Source organism: Aspergillus melleus (assembly GCF_016097325.1).
Source record: "Aspergillus melleus strain CBS 546.65 chromosome Unknown contig2, whole genome shotgun sequence".
Classification (NCBI taxonomy): Eukaryota; Fungi; Ascomycota; class Eurotiomycetes; order Eurotiales; family Aspergillaceae; genus Aspergillus; species Aspergillus melleus.
The window spans coordinates 3,048,556-3,071,319 of NW_025763371.1; the positions used below are offsets into that span (position 1 = coordinate 3,048,556).

Genomic DNA, 22,764 nt, shown 5'->3' on the forward strand with positions numbered 1-22,764 from the left:
GCAACCAGCCCGCGGACCGAGACCGCGCTGGTCGATCTGATATGATAACATACCCTTTATGATAAGGTGCAGTGACTAATTCCATCTGGGCGATGAAGTCATCGGGCGTTGATAGTCCATCCTGGGCTGGTCCACTGTCGGACAGCCTGTGGACTGTTGGTGACACAGGTAGGACCAGGCTGCTCTGTAGATGGTAGATCCCTCGTCGTCCGAGTCATCATGACAAGGTCACCTTGACTCTTCACTTCGTCTTCTGAGTCTGCAGTCGGAGATTCCCCATGGAGGCGCCCCGACCCGTGTCTTGCGGGGAAATAAGAATAGGCAAAGGCACCACTCGGCGCCCCAGTTCTTTCATTTCTCTTACTTAACCGATATTCTTCCGATGCCACTTGATTGACCTCTTCCGACTTATTAGTCTGGCGAAGGAACCTACGGAAGAACAATAACTAGTTAATCTACAGCTTCTACAGTCAAAGCCCCAAAGTGCAGTTCAATTCTTGCATTCACAACTAATGATGCGACTATGGATTCGCCAACATACATCGCAGGTCACTCGGCGAGTGACGGCTGCCACATCGATGCTCGGTCGCGTAGATGGACCTCGATGAGCGCCAAGATCAACGTCAGGTTCATGTTCAAAAGAAAGTATGCCCGGTCAGAGGAAGGTGGGTGTTGGCACAGGGAACAGGGGGGTATCAAACGTCAAATCGGGAAGGGTACATATGCACATAGAGAGCCAGGACAAGCCGCAGATTGATTCGATGGAGGAAAGTGAATTTCATTCGGTATAATGTTTTTTCTCTTTTGTCTTTCGGGATTTTTTTCTTTTTCTTGCTGGCTGTGCTGGATGATGGGAACATCTCTAATGTACGGGCGAGGGCGGAAGTAGGCCCTAATGGTGGTTTGGTGTCGAGGATAGAAACAAGGTGCAAGGGAAGTGGGGGAGGAAGCTGAGGAAGGGGACGGGGAAGAGAAAGGGAGTAACAGGAAACAAGGAAATCCAAGATAGGATCTCGAAGGACGGCGGGACCCAAGACAACAAGACGGCACAAGGGAGGAGACGTTGGGTCACAGTGGGCCAGTCCCGGGCATCAACCATGGCTGCCACCTGGTCCTTTCCCACCGCCATTTGCGGGCTATTCTCCCCCCAATGCCCCAGAGTCAGGCCGTGGTCTTTTCCATATCTTTGAGACCTCCTCGCCAATAGGAGAGGGAATGGGGGAAGACAATAATTGTATCAACGAGAGAACAAGGCCGAGAGCAGATTGCAACACACCAAGTCTCGGTCCGAGTCGTAACCAGCCAGCTAGCATCAACTCCGTCGTGGAATAAGGGAAAAAACACCGGCGGGAAGAAAGAGAATGATGAGAGAACAGTGATCGGTGATCACCATCAAGCAAAAAGGCACAAGAAGAACAGAAAACGCCCAGTCATGCAGTCGTCAATCCAGTTAAATCGTTACATGGGTAAGAAAAGATGAAGCAGCTTTTTTCGGTCGCCGGCATGCAAATACAGAAGCAAGTTTCGTTATTTTCTTTTTGAAACAGTGACCAGAGGTGTCAAGGGCTGAGAACGTTACAGAGGTCGTCCGTACCGTCCAGTCCGAACCCGGCCATGTCGACGGAATGCAGAGAACCCGGGCCGCCACGCCCCAGTGAGATATCTGACGAGGCATAGTCATGCTTCAGGCGTTCGTGAGGACCGAAGAACGGTCGGGTCTCTTCGTTGGGAGTGTTCCCGTCGCCGGCCGCCCATGGCCCATGTTGCCAAAACCGTGTGTTCGCTTGTTGGTCGCCAAACAGGTCGTGGTGATCGTGATGCACTTCGGTCCCGTGGTTGGTGAAGTCGTTGGGAGACTGGAACCGCAGATGCGACCGACTGAAACTTGAACAGGGCGAGTCCGCATGCAAGGGGAAGTCCAAGCCCGACAGGGGCATGTCCTCAACCGTCGTGATGTCGATGGTCGGATTCTCGGTCTGCTGGGCCAGTGCCGATGCCAATCGGAAATTGGAGGCGGAGCTTTGCCGGCTATGACTGGTGGACCGCTCGATGGCCCGTTGCACGAAACTGCCACATGTCTTCAGGATTTTCTCTTGGTCCTCGGGCGACAGACCGGCGAAATAGTCGTTGGCGAGCGACGGTTTCGGCAGCTCGGGCTGGCAGGGAGTCAGTCCGAACGTCTTTTGGGCATGCTCGGTGAACCCGGACGGCATGTCGTACGGCGACAGGTACACCGCCGGAACCTGCTCCTGTTGTTGCTCGAGGTATGCATATTTGCGGGGCAACTTGGCAGCACCGTTCCCGTTGACCGCCGGGAGTTTGCTATTTTCCGACTCCTTTTTCTGCAGCACGTCCAGACGTTCCAGATAGCTGACGAGCGAGAACCGGAGCATTTGCAACAACCGGTTCACCTCCTCCGAACGCATGTTCAACGGCTGTACCGGTTGTAATGTCCCGTCCGAGGCTCGAGACTGCACCCGCTGTTGGGCCATGGCGAGCTCCAACTTTTCCAGACCATTGGGCGGCGGCACGGAGCCCATGGGTCCCATCAATGACTCAACGACCACCTCGGGGCTGACGATGGTATACCCGGCGAAGATATTGGCATGGTCGGTAATCTGGGTCAGCCGGCGGCGAGCCACGAGTTCACGAACGTTGGCGAAGGTATTGGCGGGGAGGTGTTGAGGTTTCTGCTGCTGCTGCTGCTGAGGTGGCGGATGATGAGGGTGATGGCCGTTAGTTTGCTGCTGAGAAAGGTGGGGGGAGGACTGATGAGACTTGGCAAATTGAGGATACGGTGCATGGCGGGCAGTTTTAGTTGGCAGGGATCGATAGGCCGACGGCATCGCAGTAAGAGAAGCAGCAGCAGAGGTAGCGGGAGCACGAGGAGGAGGAGGGGCAAGAGAGCGCTGCAACAGGGAAGGGCGGGAAGAAGTGGCAGCAGCAGCAGCAGCAGCGGCGGCGGCGGAGACGGTAGTGGTGGACGTGGCGGTGGCAGGTGAGAGGTGGTTATTGCGGTGGTATTGGTGAGAAGGAGGGGCAGCCTTAGCAGCAGCAGCAGCAGCAGAAGCCACTGCATAAGGAGGCACCACCGGCAGATGGTGGGGGTAGGCAGAGGAGGGGAGTCGGGCCATCACGGCGCCAAGGGACTTAACGCTGTCCAGGAAATTCGACCGCGGGTTGTGGACGGACACGCTAGGGTTGTGCGTATACTGAGCCCTACATTCGGTGGACGAGGGACCCAGATAATACCAGATCTGTTCGTTCTTGTCCAAATCAACCTTGCCCGATGGTGGGGCTCGTGGATTAGCGTTGTCGACCGTCTCGAACTCGGCCCACTGATACGGAGATCGCTCATCGCCAAATGGATTGCCTGCCACCGGCACCGCCGATTCCAACTCCTTCCGGCCTTCGGGCTTCCGAGCCAGGTGGGCAGGCAGCGGCTGGGTACCTGGTACTAGCACTGCAAAATTGCTCCGTCGGACGACAAGCATCCACCGGTACGGTAACTCGATTACATCCCTGCAGAAGAGAAAAAATAAGCGTCAGCATCGTGATTCCCGATTAGGCAATCCCCAAACAAATTCCCACACTGGGACGGTGGAAGCATCAAGAAGGGCGGAAAAAGAAAAAAGGATAAAAGACTCACCCTCGTGGCAGCACTTTAACCATCAATGTCCGCTCACTCGGTCGGTTCTCCAGGACCACCGCCCCGTTGATTTCCTTGTCGGCTTGGAATTGCACCAGCTCGCCGGCCACCAGCCGTTGCGCCGATTCGATCAGCTTACGGTCCTGATCGGGCGTTTCGCAGCCGGTCATCCACGTGGGTTTCTTCTGCCGATGATACTTGCACTTAAGATCGACGCTAGGGATAGAGTACTGATTGCCGTCATCTGCGATCACGCCGACCAGACCCTGTTCCACTTGGACGCCGGCAAGGAGAGCGCAGGTGGGGTGGTAGGACCGCGTGCATTTACCAAAGTTGCACTGGAAGCAAGCCCCGCGAACTTCGCGACAGAACAGGCACTTGAGGCCCATCCGCGCCTTGGGGATCTTGTCAATGTCGCACACCACCTCCTTACCGGACTCATCGCGGAGAATACTGGTCTCCTCGATGTACAACGCACAGCGCCGGTGAGCGTGGGACTCTCCATTCTCGGTCGGCAGAAGATCCTCGTAATCGAGATTGTTGGGGCACAAGACGCAGGGGGTCTTTCTCGGGAGCTCCACATTGACCCGCATGCGCTTGGCCTTGGTGGTTTCACCGTCGTGCTTTCGCTTCCGACCACGGGTTTTCTCCGGGACACTGCGTGGTGGAGTCAAGAGATCCGAAGCTCCCTCCATTCCGTCCAGGTCACTTTCGAAATCGCCATAGTAGTAGTCTGGGGTTGCTTCGCCTCGCAGTTTGCGTTCGATCTCGTCGACGTCGATCCAGACGCTGTCGGCTTCACAGTGGCATTTCTTAGCGACGCGACCGTAGTCCAGCCACTTCTCCGTAGCGAAGTTGACGGATTCGGCACAGTTGTATCCCACATTGTATCCGGAGTGATATCCATATGGGTAGGTAATGACGAACTCGCCCTCGTAATGGACCAGCCGGTTCACGGTGATGCCGTACTGGGACTTGAGGAGACTAGGAGAAACAAGGTAGGTCTTGTGTCGAAGGAACTGGTCGCAGTTCTTTGCATCGCTGGTCCAAATACCTAGGGTAAGAAAGAATCAGTATCGAGTCGCTAAATATTCGGAAATGGGCTAGTCTGGTAATGAACTTACTCTTCATGGCCTGTTCAAAGCGAGGGGCATCCTCCTGCGAGATGCTGTACCACTGTTTCGGGGCACCGAAGTGGATGTAGTTGATACTGTAGAGATCCACATCTTCCAAATGCCAGGCAAAGGTGGCCTTCCACATCCCCAGGTAGAGGTATGCGGTGTTGACACCAGGTACTTTCTGTCCCAGAACATCCAGGAGATTGGGCAGCTTGGCCACGTTCCACGACGTCGTGATATTCTCGTCGAAGAGCGATCCGGGCATATCCGCACCGTACATGGGGTTGTTGAACATCAGGGACTTCCAGTAGGCGGTTTCGAGCTCCTCGCATCGTTCCTGCGTGTAGTCTTCATGGTCATGGATGCGGTAGTCGAAATTTCGGAAGGTTTCCTCGTCGACGTGGTCGATCGCATCACCCTTGTTGTGTTTCCTCCGCGAGGTCACGGACTTGGGCTGTCGTCCCTTAGGCTTGGGCGCGGGCAGAGACTCTCCGTCACTCAATTCCTCCGTCTTCGCTTCGACCGGATTCGATTCCGGGGACACCGGAGTCGGCGGGCCTTCGGGTTTGATCTTTTCAAGTCCTTCCTCAATCGGTTCTTCTTTCACCTTGACCTGGTTCGATCGTTTTGGGGGGCGTCCGGGGCCTGGGCGACGTTTCTGAGAATCGGACCGCGCGGTCTGTGACTTGGGAGCCGGCGGAGCACGGTTGACTCGCTCCTGGTTGCGGCGCCTCTCGCCTCTGCGGGCAGGCGGCTGGTGACTGCTTTCCTCGCACAGCCCCTTCCACTGAGGCAGATTGTAAGACCTTTGTCGCTCGATATTGGCCTGGGTGTAGGTTCCGTGCGAGCCGTGGAATTCCTGCATGATCGGATTCTTCACGCGAATCTTCTTGACAGCTTCATCGAGGGGAGGAAGGGAGTCGGTCCTGAAAGAAAGCGACAATCAGCGGCTATCTTCGGATTCCATGACGCCAGATCAGACTTACCACTCCTTCGGAGGTATGACCTTGATGATGCCTGACCGCATACCGTAGCTTTCCACCTTGTTGATAAAATGCTGGAAGTCGCGGAACTGATCCATTGTCTTTGACATCGCAAGTCAGCGGATGTTGTCCGAAGACATTTCGAGACTCTGACCGGACCAGGTCACTTACTGGCTTGAACACGGGGATTTTGCCGCCGCCATAATAATGGTCCGGTTCAATCTCCTCCTCCTCTTCCTCTACCGACGGCATATCCGGCACTCCGGCGGCATTCGGGTCCAGCTCAAGATCCGACAGCTCCGATGGGACGCCATCGGGGACCTCCTTCTTGCCGTTGGCGCTATGGGGAGGAGTGATCGAAGCCGCGTCGGTGGCCGGAGGGCCCGCAATTGATTCGAACAGGGGTTGATCAAGCGCTGCCGCCATCATCTCAAGTAAGATGGGAGGGATGAAAAGAAGACTTTTCGGATATCGACAAGGGTGCCGTCGTCGGAAAATGCGACCGCTGATCGACGGCGAGACAGGTTTTCCCAGCGGTCGGGGGAGAGAGCGTTAAGAGGCAAAAGCGCGATATGTCCTGTACAGCGGCAAAGGTGACGTGAGCTTTTTCGATTCTTTCGTTGTTTCCTTTCGGTTCAGTTTTTTTCCGGAGTGACTGTAGAGAATGAAACGCCGAAGGCAAGCGTCAAGGAATTCAAGAAAGGGGGGAGGCAAGTGAAGTCTCCAAGTAGATGGAACGCAAAGCAAGTTGTGAAGGCGTGCGTAAGAAGTTGGATGATCTAAGCTTTTGCTCGGGACGAATTGCAAAGGGGAAAGACAATCGACGGTTGCGAAAGCATCAACAGCGTCACAAAGCACGAGATAGAAGAGATAGGGTCAATGGAGGATCGAGCGCAAGCAGATAGATAGACAAGGCAATCGATATCACTAGTCTTTGCGGTCGGCGTCAATCAATAGACGACCAAGGGCCCCCTCCTCCAGTTTGAGCGATCGGAAAGCAAAGGATTTGCCGTATTGCAGGACCAAGCAGCAGCAGATGCTCAGCAACGAGGGCGCTAGTTCGCCAGCGGGTGCAGAGGCAGAAAAAACGATGGGACGCTAGAGGCAGGAGGAAGCAGAAAGGTAGGGGCGGCAGAACCAATCCTAGCGACACGGAAGATCCAAGGTGGATCCGACCAGAGCACGATGGCCTGACTGCGTGTTACAGTTGCGGATTGGAGATTGGGGAGAAGGACGGGAAAAAGGAACACCGGAGAGGGTATTTCGGTGACTGGAAAAAAGGGAATTGATGACAAGAGAGGGTCATGTAGGGGAATGCAGCGACCGAGAGAGCGAGAAGTGAAGAGGGAAGAGTGATTGGAGGATGACCGGATGGGTGAGCAGCCTGAGCGCCTGAAAAGTGCCTTAAGGCACCAAGCTAAGGTGGCCTGAGGTAATGATGTACAGACAGGACGCCGGTGTAGCAGCCAAGAAAAATTCAATTTTCTTTTTCCTTTTTTGGCCTGCTCCAGCCGCGAGCAGATCACAGCACGCCTCCGGTCCGGTCTCGGGAATAACAACAAGCTGGGAATGAAGGAAAGTATGGAGTAGAGTACCACCGTGTACTCAGAGCATGTCAACTTACCGAAGAGATATCACTTGGAGTTTGACCGTTGCAAGTCAATCCAGTGAAACAATGATATTTCTGAGAAATTCAAATGGCATGCAATGGTTCAGCCAGAGAGTGAAGGTGGACAAAAACAATGATGTACTGTACCTCGAGTATCTGCTCGTTGCTCGTTGCCCGGTTGGTCACGTGATGCACATGACTCCTGAAACCGGGTATCTTCCCGTGGTACAGCGGCGGTAAGATACAGAAGGACTGGGAATACTGCCGCGACTGTAGTTGCCAGCACGGGCATCAGGCGGTGCCGGATTGATACCGTCCTGGTAAGGCCAATACAGCTAGGCCTTATCAGGGGAGGCTCGGATACCGGCGGACCAGCAACTACCAGATGACGTGATTGGCGATAATAGCGGCAAGCGCTTTTTATCTTGCCATACTCGGTGAACATCACAGTAGAGGAGACTGTTTTGTTAATGATAACCGTTATTGTGGTCCTAGGCCTGCTCTATGGACGGAGTACTGTACAGAGTAGTGGTTCGAAACAAAGTTATGATTCGAATCTGACATTTCAGCTCCAATGATACTGCACCGGTGAATAACTTCGTGGTAAACCGGCTAAATGCGAGACTGCGAGACAGCCTGAGGCCGCAAGATCTACAATCAGATACGTCAATGCCAACCGACCACCAAAAGGCAGAAATCCAACGGAGCACATCCATCCCCTACCGACCACGCCCGCTGTACTCCGTATGTGCACTCCATACATATGTGCCGCAGCTTGACTTGCATATTCCGCCAACATATGACCTACCTAGTCTAGAGTAGTCTGACATTAGTGTCGACGACCAGGTTGGATTCTTATTTGCTGTCGGTTGTTTCTTTTGTACTCGTACACAGTGTACACACTACACAGTGTACGGAGTAGGTTTTATCTCGGCAAGTCAGCATCTCTGTATCAGCCTAGCAGATTAACTATTACTCTGTCAGTGACTCAGTCGTAGGGCCAAAAGGATTCCAGGTTTGTAGTTGTTTATTAAATTTGCAGATCGCAGGAAATTATTTCCAACCATTATCCATCGGATGGAATAATATCTTTCTCAACATTCCTGTCACTTACATTGTACGAAGTAGGTGTCTACTATAGATATAGGCGACTATAAAATCGATAGCATCAACTCTCCAATAGATACACCTAAATCAGTGATATCAGTGCAAGCCAAGCACATCCCTGCAACAAACAACATACATCCCAATGTATCACAAACAGACAAGCACGCAGGCCCATATCCGATATAAGTAAACCACCCTAAAAAAGAAGAAAAGAACCTCCCTCGCCCTGTCTAGCGCACGCGAGCAATGTCGTGCACGGGGTAACCATCACCATCACCAGCACCAGCACTAGTCTTAGGGATGTACCAGGTTAGTGTTACCAGGTAGGTAGCAGTACCACCAACCCCGGCCCCGACCGTGGAAGACCACCTAGAAGCCCTTCATGTCTAGGTACACAGTGCGCAGTACGACCTCACCATGCCACTGCATATCTTACCCAAACCCCATTGGCGCGATTCTGCGGTACATGCGCCAAATCCATGTCGATGATTGCCCGGATCGAGCAGCCTGCATGGATGGGCCATGGTCCCTGCACCTCTCTCTCCCCCTCTGTGTCTGATGTGGATTACTTATCTCGGTCGGGTCTGGATGGACTATGTTTGTGACTCTCTGCATGTATGTACAGTTACAGTATGTGCCTGGGACGTGTCAGATTCGGGGCTGCAGGATGGACTCCATGCTTGAATGTCAACTGTTTCTGGTTTAATTGCTGAGGGCTACTGCGTAAATATCTACAGTACTGTTGTACTCCGTGGCTAGTCAAAGAAAGTGGACCACAATAATCAATAGAAAAAATAAATATAACAAGAAACCCGATAAAAACGGAGTAGTTCATCAATAAACCCATCCAGATGATCGGTTGGGCATCCATCCCAGTGGCGTGAACGTTAAGTCAGAAATAAAAAAACCCTCAGACTAGGGCGGAAAATGCAATGCAATGCATTGCATGATTATTCGATAGGCGTTGCTCTGTGTTGCCAGCCACCTCGGATCCCTCGACCGTCCTCCAATCCTACGGAGAACGGTCCCAGACACCCAGTCCCAGTCTTACCGCCCGTGCATGCAAACAGAGTTAATAATCATCCTTTAATCGGCGGATGACTCAAGGGCTTTTTGGACTGGACTCGACTCGATTCGAGCTTGGGCATGGTGTGATCGTGCGGCCGCTAAATCGACGGCCAAGTGGTTTCACAACTCACGTACGGAATACCTAGTGTCTCGGAAGTAAGTCATCCTTCCTGCAGAGTGCAGATTTTGCGTCCTACAGAGTAGCTCTTATTGAATTGTCATGCCATAATAATCGGTTGTCATTGGTATCGATTCTACTGAATGGAATACACTGGTAAATAGATATACGTGCCAACTGCTAAACAAGGCGAAGCTCCAAAACATATACTGATATCGCACCATCTCTCTCACCTCAATCCATCGTAGTTCAATATTCATTCAATCGGAGTTTCTTTCCGACGAACCGACGTTTCTCAGGCTTATCCCCGATCCGCTCCCGGTCTGCATTCAGCCCTTTCAGTGCATGGAGCAGCATCCCTGCATCGAAGAATCCGTCTGATTCGTGCGTCAGTAGCTGTCAGGGGAGGGAGCGAAATAAAGGAATAAACTTACATCCACCCATGCCGTCGTCCTCCAGTTCTCCGCTGTCCGTGGTGGGCGTCTCGGTACCCCGGGTTGCCTGGAGCGGGTCGCCCCGGACAATCCGTCCCCGGCGGTGCTCGCCCGGCGATCGCTCGGTGATCATCTCCATCTCTCGAGCCCGACTCGTGCGCGGGCTCATGGTCTTGTGGGTGGTCATCCGCAGTAGCTTGCGGATTTCGAACAGGTACGTCTCCAGGGTGTGCATCAAGCGGGCCGTCTGTCGGTGTTTAGACGACGCGCAGAACGAGATCGAGTCGTCCTTGATTATGTATCCGATCCCGAAGCCGTCGGCAGACGTCGGCCCGAAGCCAAAGTGACGCAGACAGGGGTTGCCGCAGTTTGAAGTCGATAGGATCGTGTTGTTGATCTTGTCCCAACCCGGGTCGCTGAAGAGTGCCGGCGTGGGGGGCGCCGGGCGGATCGCGCGCAGTCCGTAGCTGCCCGAGGACATTCCATCTTCAGATAGCGACGCAGATAGTTTCGGAGAGTCAATAGCGGACCCGTTTTCGACGGGACTAGAATAGCCGTTGGAGCTACCATCCACGCTGTTGCCCGCCGATGAACCCTCGTCGAAAGACCGTTGCCAGAGGCAATACATAGCGTAGAGATGGCGATCCTGGCCTTGACCCTTGGAACACTCCTTGGTAATCGCCGTATGCTTCTCCGTCGCTTTCCGGAGCGCGTTCACCTTCTGCTCTGGGGGATTGTCGCCCCAGAATGTCTTGACGAAATCGACGCACTCGTTCGTAACAGTACGAACGGCCTCCGTCCGGCCGTGCAGAAAGACCTTGGTCATAGCTGGCTCATAAGTGTTCTCGATACGACCGTAGAGCCCGTAGTAGGCGGCTTGGAAGGCCATCTGCACAAACGCGTCGGGCGAGAACCCTGCCGATGTGATGAAGTTCTTCCCGAAGCCGGCAAAGTCTAGGACTTGGAACTCATGCTGCTGGAGTAGATCGGAGAGATGGGACTCGGCAAATCGCAGCGCAATGCTAACCTCCGGGACCATGTCCCACTCCAATTTCCGAGGAGTGGTACTGACATTGCCAAAGCTTCGGGGATCGCGTTTGGTCGGGTCGGGGCTAGTGGTGGCCCATAGGCTCGGAGCCTGGCCGTTGATGGTTCTAGCAAAGCGGAGTATCGTATCCGTGTAAACGTCACTGGCGAATCGTAACACCGTATGACCATCCACGCCGGTGTGCTCGAAGTTGATACCTGCACTTCCGTTCTGGCACACGATGATCTGAAGCTTATCGTACCACCGGTTGGTACAGGTGCCAACCTGCACGCCCTTCACGACCTCGCTTGTGCCGCAGAGCATGTTGGCACACAGCTCAGAAGTACTGTGAGGCTCGGTGTAATCTAGACAAAGCACGAACAGAGCAGTGTCGACAATGTTCAAGCATTCCGCATTGTTGGAACCCTCATCCTTGGTCATGATATCTCTCAATCCAGACCACACCTTGCGGTTCTCCGTGCTGAGCACACCCAAGGCCCCCTTGGCGGCGTCTTGAATAGGAGTTTGCTCTGCATCCCCAATAATGACTTGTAGGTTCACCGCAATATCCTTCTCGTTCATGATCAGATCGTTGTTGTCGTCGAGGACATCGAACCAATAGAATTGGCCCCGACACAGCACGACAACGTGTTTCGCGTTCGGGTCTTGGCTGATAACACATCCATTGTCCGTAGGCAAACGGGCCGTTCCAAACAGTCTTGAGTACTGGTACATGCACAGTGGTGTGCCGCGAGCCGTATCAGGCGGTAGTTCCTCCCGTCTCACGGCCCTGACAAAAGACAGCGCCGAAACGACCAACGATGCCGCTCTGGTGACTTGGTGATTCCGCGCGGGCGTAGGATCATCTTCCAGTAAGAAGAAGGGGTTGAGGTTCAGAACCACCGCTGCGGTCGAGAATCAGTACATGAAGTGTGACCGGGGACTTGACGCTGCGGAAGAAAGCACTCACGACTATCGTAGTTGAGGTAAGAGTCGTACCCTAGAAGAACACGTCATTAGCCACCGTCCGGTAAGGCCCCACATCTCTTCTAACGAATAACATACAGAACTGCTCGATATAACTCGTCTTGGATGACGCATAATTCTTCAGCTTTTCTTGAAGAACGGGGCCATCTGACTTGAGGAAATCCTGCACGGCTGCTCTCGTCTCTTCCTGTTCCCTTGGGGTTTGCAAAGCGGACAATGCCTCAAGATATTTCTTGCAGGTGCTCTCAAGGTCGGGGACCGGTAGTTTGGGGAGCGAGTCTTGATTAGCAAACGTCAGGCCCTGCTTCTTGGGGGGCAGGTCGGCATTTGGCATAACATCCACCGAGGTAGGCTTAATCTTAGGCTCGAGAGACGGCTGAGATCGTGGAGAAGTCATAGCGTTCCCCAACGGCTTTGGAGCCGTGAAGTGGCGAACTGCCATGGTCGAGTAAGACATGTTAGTGAAGAGGTTCCCGAGATCCAAGTCGATGTCAATTAGGCGTAGCGACAAGAGAGAAAGGTGGGGATGGAGAGGAGGCGTAGAGCGCTACGGTAGAAATAGTGACAATCTTGTAGGCAGTATGAGGGCATGGAGATTTTATCTCATGACCAATCCAAATCACGAGACAGTGACCAAGTAGAAAGTCCACGCGGGCAAGGTAAAAAGTAATAGAAGGTGAGCGGGTATAGATGAAAGGAAGAGAACCAGAAACAGGAAGACGAGTTATTTATTTAGAGACCGGGGAGAATGTATAAGGATACCCCTCCACTGTCCGGGGAGCGACTTGGAGAGCGCGGGGTGGAGCATCGTGGTAGAAAGTAGAAGGCAGGCCACGGGACGAAGGGAAGAACAGCATTGGCAGAACGGAGGAAGGGGACGCTTACAGGGAGTGAAACAGTAGAATAGAGGGAAGGTCTGCAGCAACTCCTAGGACCACGGTCGATCGCTTGGACGGGGAAAATTGCCCGAGGGCCTGGGGGTGTGCAGGGAGTATCGGGGGAACGGATGAAGTTTGCTGGCTAGTAGTAGGTAGGTATAATATCGGACTAGAGAGCTCTGCGTCTGCCAAGAGATGCGACGTTCCCAGGATCACAAGCACTATGCGAGCAGATCGCACAGATAAGAGCCGAGGAGTTCAGAAATAATGATATATCGCTGAGAACTGAAGTATCCCAAAGAAAGTCAAGAGTCAGAATCCAAGGACTTTTGAATTAAAATAACCGTGTCTATTCAATGCGGTTTGCCGCTTGCTTCTTTCTGGGGAAGGCGGGGAAAGCAGAGCCAGAGCCACAGGATCGAACGCCGTTATCCAGATGATGACCGGAGAAATGATTGGAACCCGGCGGGGTGGGACATACATGCAATTGAGACGAGCTGAAGAGGAGGTGACTGTGTAGTGTAGAAAGAAAGCAGAAAGTGGCTTGATCGCAATCGAGCTGTACCCTGCAAAGTGGAAGTGTAAGTGCAAGTGAGACAGATCGGAGACCAGGTAGTAGATGACAAATGGAGGCCGAAATGCTTAATGTCGTATTACAAGTGCCCAAGTGGCAACGCAGAGTGAGATCGAAGATGGAGACCGCCTGAATGGCCCAGATTAGGCTCGGTGTCACTAGTTCGAAAGCGACCAACGCCAGAGGAGATGACGTTTCGGGCGAAGGGAAAAAGCGACTTTTGGCGATGATTTTGGTTCGTCTCGACGTTTAATTCCGTGAGACGCGCGGGGAAGGCTCGCGGCCGGTCACGTGGTCCTGCGCCGCATGCAGTCGCAGGAGTGTTACAAATCTACATTTTACTGTGTACATCGTCAATCCGTATACAAGATACATTTATTGCTCAAAAGATATTGGAAAATACTGGGATCAGAGCAGACTCCACGTCTCATGGATTTCATGTTCATCATTTGGCCGGTCGACCATCTCATAGGTACTCTTTTCCAGGACGCCGATTTTCATGCACCAAAGCACCAGAACGAAACCAATCAAAAGGAACAATGAGAAAAGCACAATCCAGATAGATGGGTCGCTGTCATTGATGTACCGTGACCAATGTTCAAAATGTAAAATATTCACAAGAGAAGCAGAATAAGATAGCGTCGGGGTGGGAGATCTCGGACGAGCCCGTCTTCGAGCCTGGGCATGAACCCAAGCTTCGAGACAGAATATCAAATCGCACGACGCAGAGAAGAGATCAAAAGTAACAAACAATCAAAGAAGATTTAGATGACACTGACAATTGCCAGACTTTCTCCATTTTTCTTTTTTTCCATTGGCAATGGTTCCAGAGTATGACTGACAACAGGGATATCATCCCACATATGAAACTGAACTGTGTTGGAATCCGAGCGAATAGCATGGAGGGTATCCCGGAAACCATCAACCCTTCGCCCACCCTTCTCCAGTAGCAGTTAGGGATCAAGCGAAGGGGGCAGGTGTACGTGAGAAGAGTCCCCTGTTAAGGTCACGTTGAAAACATCTTCAGGCTTAGACAGTCACCATGCTTTGTCCAAGAGGACGCTTGACGTTGTCGGCATATTCACCAGCATAGTTGCCTAGAAATGGTGCGTTAGAATCAATGTTCAACCCCCAGATTCAAGACTATTGTGACTTACCAGGAGGACCGTAGTTGCAGACGGTGAACGGCACCGAGGTGGCCGCGTCGACGTTGCCAAGGGTAGGGCAGGTCACGGTGGCGCAACCGACTTCGGTGGTGCCCTTCCAGACGATCTGACTGAAGTGACCCCAGCTCTCGAAGAGGGACATGTCGGGGTCGGCCTTGCCGTACAGGTCATACTGATCCCAGAAGCCCATCTCGTCGTTGTACATCAGGTTGGTAATCATCGCTCCAATTTCGCTCTCGGCAACTCCGTAACCAATGTTCTGGCCGTAGTTACCACCGTTGATGCTCCTGTGAGAGATGTTAGTTTGGCTGTTCCTTTTTCGGCATATGTTCAAAGGGGGAGGGGATCTTACGTGTCATGCTCATAGACGCAGCGAGAGGCAAGAACCTGGGCGCTGGCCGTCAGGTCGGCGGACCAGGTGAGGTCGCTGGCAGAGTGGTTGCTACGGTGGATGTTGTGGTTGTGCAGGATGGTCTTCTGGTAGGAACCGGTGGCAGCGGCGCCCGCGGCGGTGGAGCTCGAGCTGGAGGAGGTCGAGCTGGTGGTGGGTTCGGCGGCAGGAACGGTCCAGGCGGAGGTCCAGGCAGAGGTGAAGGCACCCTCGATGTTCTCAACCACGCCACCCTGGGAGGTCGTGGGCTGGGCGGTGGTGGTGGGCTCGGGAGCGGGAGCTTCGGTCGAGGGCTCGACGGGGGCGGCGGCCGGGGTGGTGGTCGGGACCGGGGCGGGCTCCGAAGTGGTAGGCTCAACCTCGGGGGCGGGAGCGCTGGAGATGGACTCGGAGACCTTCACCTTCTGCGCGGGAGCCGAGGTCGGGTCCGCGGGAGGCAGGGGAGCGGTGATGGTGGTGGTCACGGTGACGATGGTCCAGTCGGTCTCGTAGGAGCGCTTTTCCATGGGGGAGGCCATGGCACCGGCGGCGCAGAGAGCACCCAGAAGCATAGAAGTACGCATGATTGCTGACGTTGGTATTTTTCCTGATGTGGTTTTCTTTTCACGAGAGATGTCTTCACAGGTCAACTGTGGGTTGATGGATCAAATGACTTCGCCGGGAAGCTTGAAAAAGGGCCTTGGTGACAAAGAATGTATAAAGAATGGAGTTTCTGGTATTGAGCAGATCGACTGCGACAGGACTAGCCGGTCAAGGGGGAGATAGAGAGAGATAAGATGGTAAGGTGGTATGTAGGTGGGAGGTGGGTTTCCAATATCAACAATAAAGAGTGACAGCCGTTGGAGACACTTTTTGAAAGAGTGAAAAAAGCGTGCCAATGGCGATGATAACCAGATGGAAACTGAGGCCGGAAAGGAAGAGAGCGGGAACAGGAAGATGAGGGAGAAATAAGTGATAATATAGTCTGGAGCGACCGGATCCTTCTAATCACGGGAAAGGAGAGGGCGGCGTAAACGCAGTGGGGCCATGCGATCTGGTAGTAATTAAAGGCAAATTAATTTATGATTTAGTTTTGGACTTTCTGGATATGGTTCCAGTTCCAAATGACGGGGTCGATCTCGGTTCCGTCCTCGAATTTATGCGCCCTCAGCCGGCCGCCGTTTCTTTGACAAACAATAACAATGCTGTCTGCATTCAAAGAGAGTGCCGTGAAAGAGAAACGGTCAAGCGCCGTGGCACTGGAGCGGCGTTCTTTCAGTCTTTTGTTCCTCCCCCCTGGATTGCGGCCCGGGGTGCTTTCCCAACCACAAGCGCACATACCGGAGATCGTCTGGCATAGTCTATCTAGTTCATAACCTAAGGAGCCCGTCCCTCCACTCCGTTGGTCGCACGGCAAGAGGCAGCATTCCAGAGGGGAACCCCAGCGTATCGGCCTCACCCAGGAATCCTCCAGCCCTGACATTTTGATAAACCGCCGAGCGCCCGTCAGCCAAGGAAGCCAAAATGGTGAATGAATCATGGATAATTCGCTCACCGAATGTAGTGTAAACAGGAAAGTCAGCAATGAGGATGTGCCGTACTGTTGTACCCCTGGACCCGCTAAACCCCCTCGGGACAAATGACCTGCCCACCGTTTCAGGCACCGGCAGCCACGGGGCCAATCAGAGGGCCAACCCCACTCAGGGGACAAGGTTTGATGATGTTTACTCCGTCGCCTTTGAGCTACGGTCGCTGCTCGATTTAATCTATTTCGTCGGATCGGATCACACCTTGGAGTGTGATCCCAATTATCATTTATATTAATCCTAATTACCAACCTGCAGCCTTGACAATCCACCCGGCCATCGCGTTCTGGGCGACGTTGCGAGATTAACCAGAGGAACGTGGCGCTCTACGGAGGGGAGACGGGAGTACCTGCTGTGCCACCACGTAGGTGCATGTAATTCTCCTATCTCCGGCTGCTTGTGACGTACCCTCGTCTCGGGACCGCAGAACCATGGGTGAGACAGGCAGTGTTGATCGGAGTGATCAAAATAAGGGACAAAACAAAGCCCCAAAAACAGAAACAGTAAACATCACTCCGTACTGTACCAGGTACTCTGTAGGAGTCTGCCTCACTCCCGTCAGCCATCCTGAAGGCGTCAAGTCGACCGCCACCATCCGTTCTGGATTGTATTGGATTTGTTTCCTGTGCTATTTCTCTCACAAATAAAAAAAAAAAAAAAAAAAAATTCCAAAAATCCCTCCCACCCTCAAATTTACCCAGCAAACCAATCACGGGCACGCCAGACGGAGGGGCGCAGGGGTCGCGAAATGATTAACCGCCAAAACTTGGCAACTTTGAACTCGGCAGCGAATTCTGGAGTCAAAATGGCGCCCGCTAACGTTTCACCTTCCGATGCCTCGTTGCCTCCTTTGTTAAATTGTTACCCTCGGAGATTTGCCCACCGCTGGATGATGGATCCTTCCTAAGCGATCTTTACTCTGTCTTTCACCTTCGATGGCTATCTTCCCTTAATTTTCTGAATTTTCCTCGGTTTCTGAATCTTAGCTGTCCAGCCTATCCACCCTCCTCTGCGATGCTAAGCCTTCTAGGCTCGGTTTGTTCGTCCCTCCACTCCCCAACCCACACGGACGACTCCATTCGACGCATTCCTCGGCGGTCCAGACTCCTAGGCAGTCGTCTGCCGTGCTCCATCAACTTGGGCAACGAGTCGTGTGGGCTTCGTGTCATTGCCGAGTCTTGGCCCTTTTCCTTGGCTGTTCGGTTGACAGGTCGGTCTCCCGACGCTATCTGATTCTTTGATTTTCGACAGGGATTCTCATTCTGGCTCAAAGGGAATTCTGAATGCCTGAAAGCTACGGACAGTCGGACACGTCAAGCTGTCACCGACCGTCAGTATTCGGTCGCCATGGACCTGAGTCTCTCTACGGAGTACACCTCGGAGGCTCACAGTCACATGCCTGTTTAAAAATCGCTAACGGACAGGCACCCCCAACAACTATTTCTTGGACGAAGTTTCTTATATTACTTGTTAATATAAGGCTGTCTCCATTGCTCCAACGCCCTGCCAAAATGCCTCAGGCATTAGGCAATCTGTGAAAAATTTCCGGTCCTCTCAGAGCGGCCCACAGTAGAGCTCATGGACACGGTCACTACCAATCAATTTAACATTTAATAACGACTCTCAACACAAAGTAACACAGACACAAACAAATACTTAGTGATGAAACGTTATACGGAGCATGATCTATCTGATTCCGGCCAGCCAGCCAGCCAGAACCCTACCGCCCACCAACAGAAAATGAGGTCATTTACTCCGTAAGATGTGTCGCGTTTCAGATCAATATCCCGGGCGCTTGCTCCAACATCGGGATTGGGGGCAGGAAGCCTATCGGCCATTCGATCAATCAGCTCATTAATTTGTGGTTGTGCCAACAAGAAAAGAAAAAGGAGGCCTGCCTCGTACGGGCGGGGATCCCCCCAGTAGCTAAAGTAGATAACCTCAAGGACCAGACCACTAGATTCTAGACTCTCTACCTCTGGCCTCTACTCTGTACACCGACAGACACCTTGGTCTAGATTGTTGGTGGATAATCCTGCTACCTCGATCTACCTTTTTAATTTCTTCATCTCCAGCGACCGCCTGAACAAACACTAAAATGTGCTAGAAACGTCTACGGGGCACGGGAGCACTGGTGGGTTTAGCTAGCTAGTTTAGACTCGACCCGTCGTCTTTCTCCTGAACACAAAATACTACCCTGTACGGCGTAGATCATCCAAGAGGATATGTCCACGAGCTGCCGTAGGTCTGGACCTGAGGTGCCAGGCAACCATTCGGGATTGGGAGCTCGAGGGCATGACTGTCTAGCACAAGCAAAACTTATTACTCCCTGATATCCTTTGCGCAGGTTTCTCGAACCCAGGAGCTATAAGACAGGGCGCCGTAGGAGCGAGAAAACTAGTTCTAGCTGAAAGAAAGTGAAAAAGAGAGGCTGGACAAGGGATGTCGACAGGATGCTCTCCCTGCTTCGGAGTTTGTTCTCTTGGCGCTGGAAGGCATATCACAGACAATCTAGATAGACGTGGTTGAAGGGCGTTGAAAGCAGTGGGATCAGGCTGGATTACACGAAAGAAAATAACCCACAGCGATGTCATCTGAATAACGACTTACATTTTAAGTCTGACAGCTGGACATATTGAGAACTTCTAAGCTAAATCATAGAATGGAAGGTATTCAAGATATTCAAGATGGGGAGTGCTAATGATGAAGCGCCCCCCAATGTGACATGGAGAGCTCGCTAGCCCCATCCCTTGCATTGGAGAACTCGATATGGAGGGAGCAGATCTATTCATTGACCTTCATCTTCAACAAATGTCTCGCTTGTCATCATCTGAGGTGTTTGAATCACCTATACCTTTATCCCTGACTATAGAGGAGATTGCTTCCTGGCTTCGATGGACCCTAGACATGAATTTGCCACCGAGGGAATATGAGCAATACTTATGAGATGTTTTGCTATTTTCATTTAATCCACACACACACACACACACACACACAGAGAGAGAGAGAGAGAGAGAGAGAGAGAGAAATCAACGAGTGTGCCCTCTCGAAGATTTCCGCTTTGGGAAGACTCGATGTTCTGCCTCAGGCTTTCAGTGCATTGGAACGGTGAGATTCGACACATTCCAGGAACGTCACTCTTGTCGGAACCCCTGCGAGGGCCACTTGTTCCTGTTGATTGTTTTACAGCCCTGACTCAATGTGACGGCCCTGGATCAATATGTTTAGACCGATATCAACAGTGGCACATCCCTCTTACCCTCTATCCCTACTTTATAGATATTCTGGACCGTCGGACCAAATTAGCCAATTATCGGTTTGATAATTGAGCGGTCGGCGCAAGGGGTTTGATATGATCTCAGTGCGATTGTCCACGGGTTTTAACCCCTTTGGCTCGCAGCGAGGGATTCTGCCGGATTCGTAGGGTGGGTGGGCTCGGTCAATGTAACCCCCAGCTGTTGATGCAAAGCTGGATGAAATAAAGGCAACGCTGTCGGACCAGATACTGGGTGATTCTACTCCATCAATCGGACACTCAAGATTGTCGTTCACTCACAGAAGCGAAAGATGCTCGTCAGCTCGTTTCTTCTGCTGACTTCAGCAGTCGGCACATATAGCTCGTACCTTACTCCTAAGACGGAAGGTGAGGAGGCATAATGTTGGGATTAGCGAGAGATCGTCAAGGCTAACAAACCTAGAATATGCGGTAAACGGGACGAGCCTACCAGATGTCGACTTCGACATCGGTGAATCGTATGCCGGATATCTGTCTAACAGACCGTCGGGTGACTCGAATCTATACTTTTGGTTCTTTCCTTCCACGAATCCTGATGCTTCTGAGGAGGTAAATTGCCACCGTCAATCCTGCCATAGACATATATGACAGTATACTGACCTTGGGAGATCACTATCTGGTTAAATGGCGGCCCGGGATGTACCTCTCTTGCCGGATTACTTCAAGAGCACGGTCCATTCCTCTGGCAGCCCGGCACTTCAGTCCCTTTCCAGAACCCATATTCCTGGAACAACCTAACCAACATAGTCTACGTGGATCAACCCGCAGGTACGGGCTTATCGTTAGGGCCCGCAACTGTATGGAATGAAAACGATGTGGCGAATCAGTTCATCGACTTCTGGAAACGTTTCGTGGATACATTTGACCTAAAGAACCGCAAGGTTTACATCACTGGCGAGAGCTACGCCGGAATGTATATCCCGTACCTTGCCTCTGCCATGCTTGACAAAGAGGACTCGGAGTATTTTGATGTCTCCGGGGTCCTGCTTTATGACCCACTCTTCAACGAACGAAACTCGCAGGTCAATCGTAAGACACAGCCCAGAATATTGTTGCAGTGTTCCGATTCTAACTTCTATGACAGCTCCTGCGGTACCCATGGTGAACTACTTCAAGCCGGTCCTAGGTCTGAACAACACCTTCATGGATCAGATCAACAGCCGTCATAAGGACTGTGGCTACGCCGATTTCATGGACCAGGCTCTCCAATTCCCTCCAACGGGCACTCTTCCGCCTGCCCCCAGCGCTGACCGACCCGGATGTGACATCTGGACCGACATCCTCGACGCAGCCACTTACGTGAACCCCTGCTTCAATATCTACCACATCACGGACTACTGCCCTGTGCTTTGGAATGTACTGGGCTTTCCCTCCACAGATGCCGGCCCCAGCAACTACTTCAACCGCAGCGACGTCCAGAAAGCCATCAACTCCCAGCCCATCGACTTCCACGCCTGCTCGTTGGGTAATATCTTCCAAGGTCAGGATAACCTGGACCAGTCCATCCCCAGTGCTCTCGGACCCTTGCCGAGCGTGATCGAACGCACCAACAATACCATCATCGGACACGGACTGCTCGACTTCGTCTTGATCGCCAACGGCTCACTAGCAGCGATCCAGAACATGACCTGGAACGGGCTGCAAGGATTCCAAGAGCCCCCGACGGAATCGTTGTTTGCCCCCTACCATCCATTCTATGGCAAGGCGTCACGAATGGATCTCGACGAGGACCAGCCCCTGACTCACGACGCCGGTGCCGGATTCCTGGGTACCGCTCACACTGAGCGTGGTTTGACCTACACCACGGTGGATCTTGCCGGACATCGTAAGTATAGCACTGTTCTTTTTCTTATCCTGCCAGAGTCCCGCCGCTTTTCTATGACAATCAACAGCTACTGACTCGTGACGTTCAAATTACAGAGGTCCCTCAATATTCCCCTGGCACCGCGTTCCGACATCTTGAATTCCTTCTAGGGCGGATTGATAGTCTGTCTGAGATCACGAAGACATTCTCTTCTGGACTTGGATAAATGTTGATTTCGTGGATATGAGACTGGGTGGTGTTTTTTATGGCATGTGCTGAAAGTATGATCTTCATGTATATAATATGTTAATTTCTTTCTGGATGTAACTTTACTTTATGGAATAGATAGAAGAATTTGATAGTATGGAACTTTTTAAGCTGGCAAGAACCCAACACCTATCTTAATCAATATAGCCATTGAAAATATAGACCTATGTATGTAGCACCAACATGAATGTATGGACCTGTTCAGAATGATCATGCAAAAGGTGATTGGCCAGACAAAGAAAAAGCGCCCACTCGACCCAAACTATGTAATATCCTATTTGGGACTAGCGGGAGATGGAAAGAACCCGGGCATTTCCCTTTTGGGCCACGGCTGCAACTTTAAAAGATCGCAATGAGGGATCAATGAATACCGCATCGATAACTCTACTCGACATTTCAGATTTGATAGAACTTGCATGCGGAGAACCTGCCACTCTATACATACAGTCAAGATAGACTTGCTCCTTGTCGATTGAAACGTATCTAAATGCCGACAGTATTACCTAGTTACTCAAAGCCCTTGGAGGAATCAAAATTTGGATCGCAAGCAATGGAACCAAAGCTAAGCATCACTTGCTGGGCCCCGGTAGATCCACATAAACCCTAATCCGGCGATCACATCCCCTTGATTCATCTTTTACCATGTCTCTTTTCTCATCTTTCCCCTCGCTTATTACTGGGTGTCTCTAGTGTGTCGAGTCGCACTTTGCGTCTGCGTCTGCGT

The 22,764-nt window shown here is 52.2% G+C and overlaps 4 protein-coding genes across 5 annotated transcripts; 1 reads left to right on the forward strand and 3 right to left on the reverse strand.

Annotated features, from left to right (window-relative positions):
- Positions 1-227: 227 nt before the first annotated feature.
- LDX57_003877 lies at positions 228-6,970 on the reverse strand. Of its 2 annotated transcripts, XM_046085530.1 has the most exons (5): positions 5,922-6,970; positions 5,754-5,851; positions 4,774-5,693; positions 3,650-4,703; positions 228-3,522 (listed from the first exon to the last, which is right to left on the reverse strand). In XM_046085530.1, the coding sequence occupies exons 1-5, from the start codon at positions 6,177-6,179 to the stop codon at positions 1,560-1,562; spliced, it is 4,293 nt and encodes a 1,430-aa protein (XP_045941493.1). In that variant the 5' UTR covers positions 6,180-6,970; the 3' UTR covers positions 228-1,559. The 2 variants fall into 2 exon arrangements, with proteins under 2 accessions (XP_045941493.1, XP_045941494.1); XM_046085531.1 differs by having other exon boundaries at positions 4,774-6,970.
- Positions 6,971-9,901: 2,931 nt separating this feature from the next.
- On the reverse strand, positions 9,902-12,542 carry YAT1 (choline/carnitine O-acyltransferase; the record flags this gene model as incomplete). The annotated part of the gene is made up of 4 exons (XM_046085532.1): positions 9,902-10,029; positions 10,087-12,018; positions 12,084-12,113; positions 12,179-12,542. 4 exons carry the CDS (start codon positions 12,540-12,542, stop codon positions 9,902-9,904), a joined length of 2,454 nt encoding a protein of 817 aa, XP_045941495.1.
- A 2,039-nt stretch (positions 12,543-14,581) lies between these two features.
- LDX57_003879 (uncharacterized protein) lies at positions 14,582-15,672 on the reverse strand (the record flags this gene model as incomplete). Its single annotated transcript, XM_046085533.1, has 3 exons — positions 14,582-14,649; positions 14,710-15,005; positions 15,071-15,672. 3 exons carry the CDS (start codon positions 15,670-15,672, stop codon positions 14,582-14,584), a joined length of 966 nt encoding a protein of 321 aa, XP_045941496.1.
- Positions 15,673-20,241: 4,569 nt separating this feature from the next.
- Positions 20,242-21,999, forward strand: LDX57_003880 (uncharacterized protein; the record flags this gene model as incomplete). The annotated part of the gene is made up of 5 exons (XM_046085534.1): positions 20,242-20,317; positions 20,373-20,518; positions 20,578-20,998; positions 21,054-21,794; positions 21,890-21,999. The coding sequence occupies 5 exons, from the start codon at positions 20,242-20,244 to the stop codon at positions 21,997-21,999; spliced, it is 1,494 nt and encodes a 497-aa protein (XP_045941497.1).
- Between the last annotated feature and the right edge of the window lie 765 nt (positions 22,000-22,764).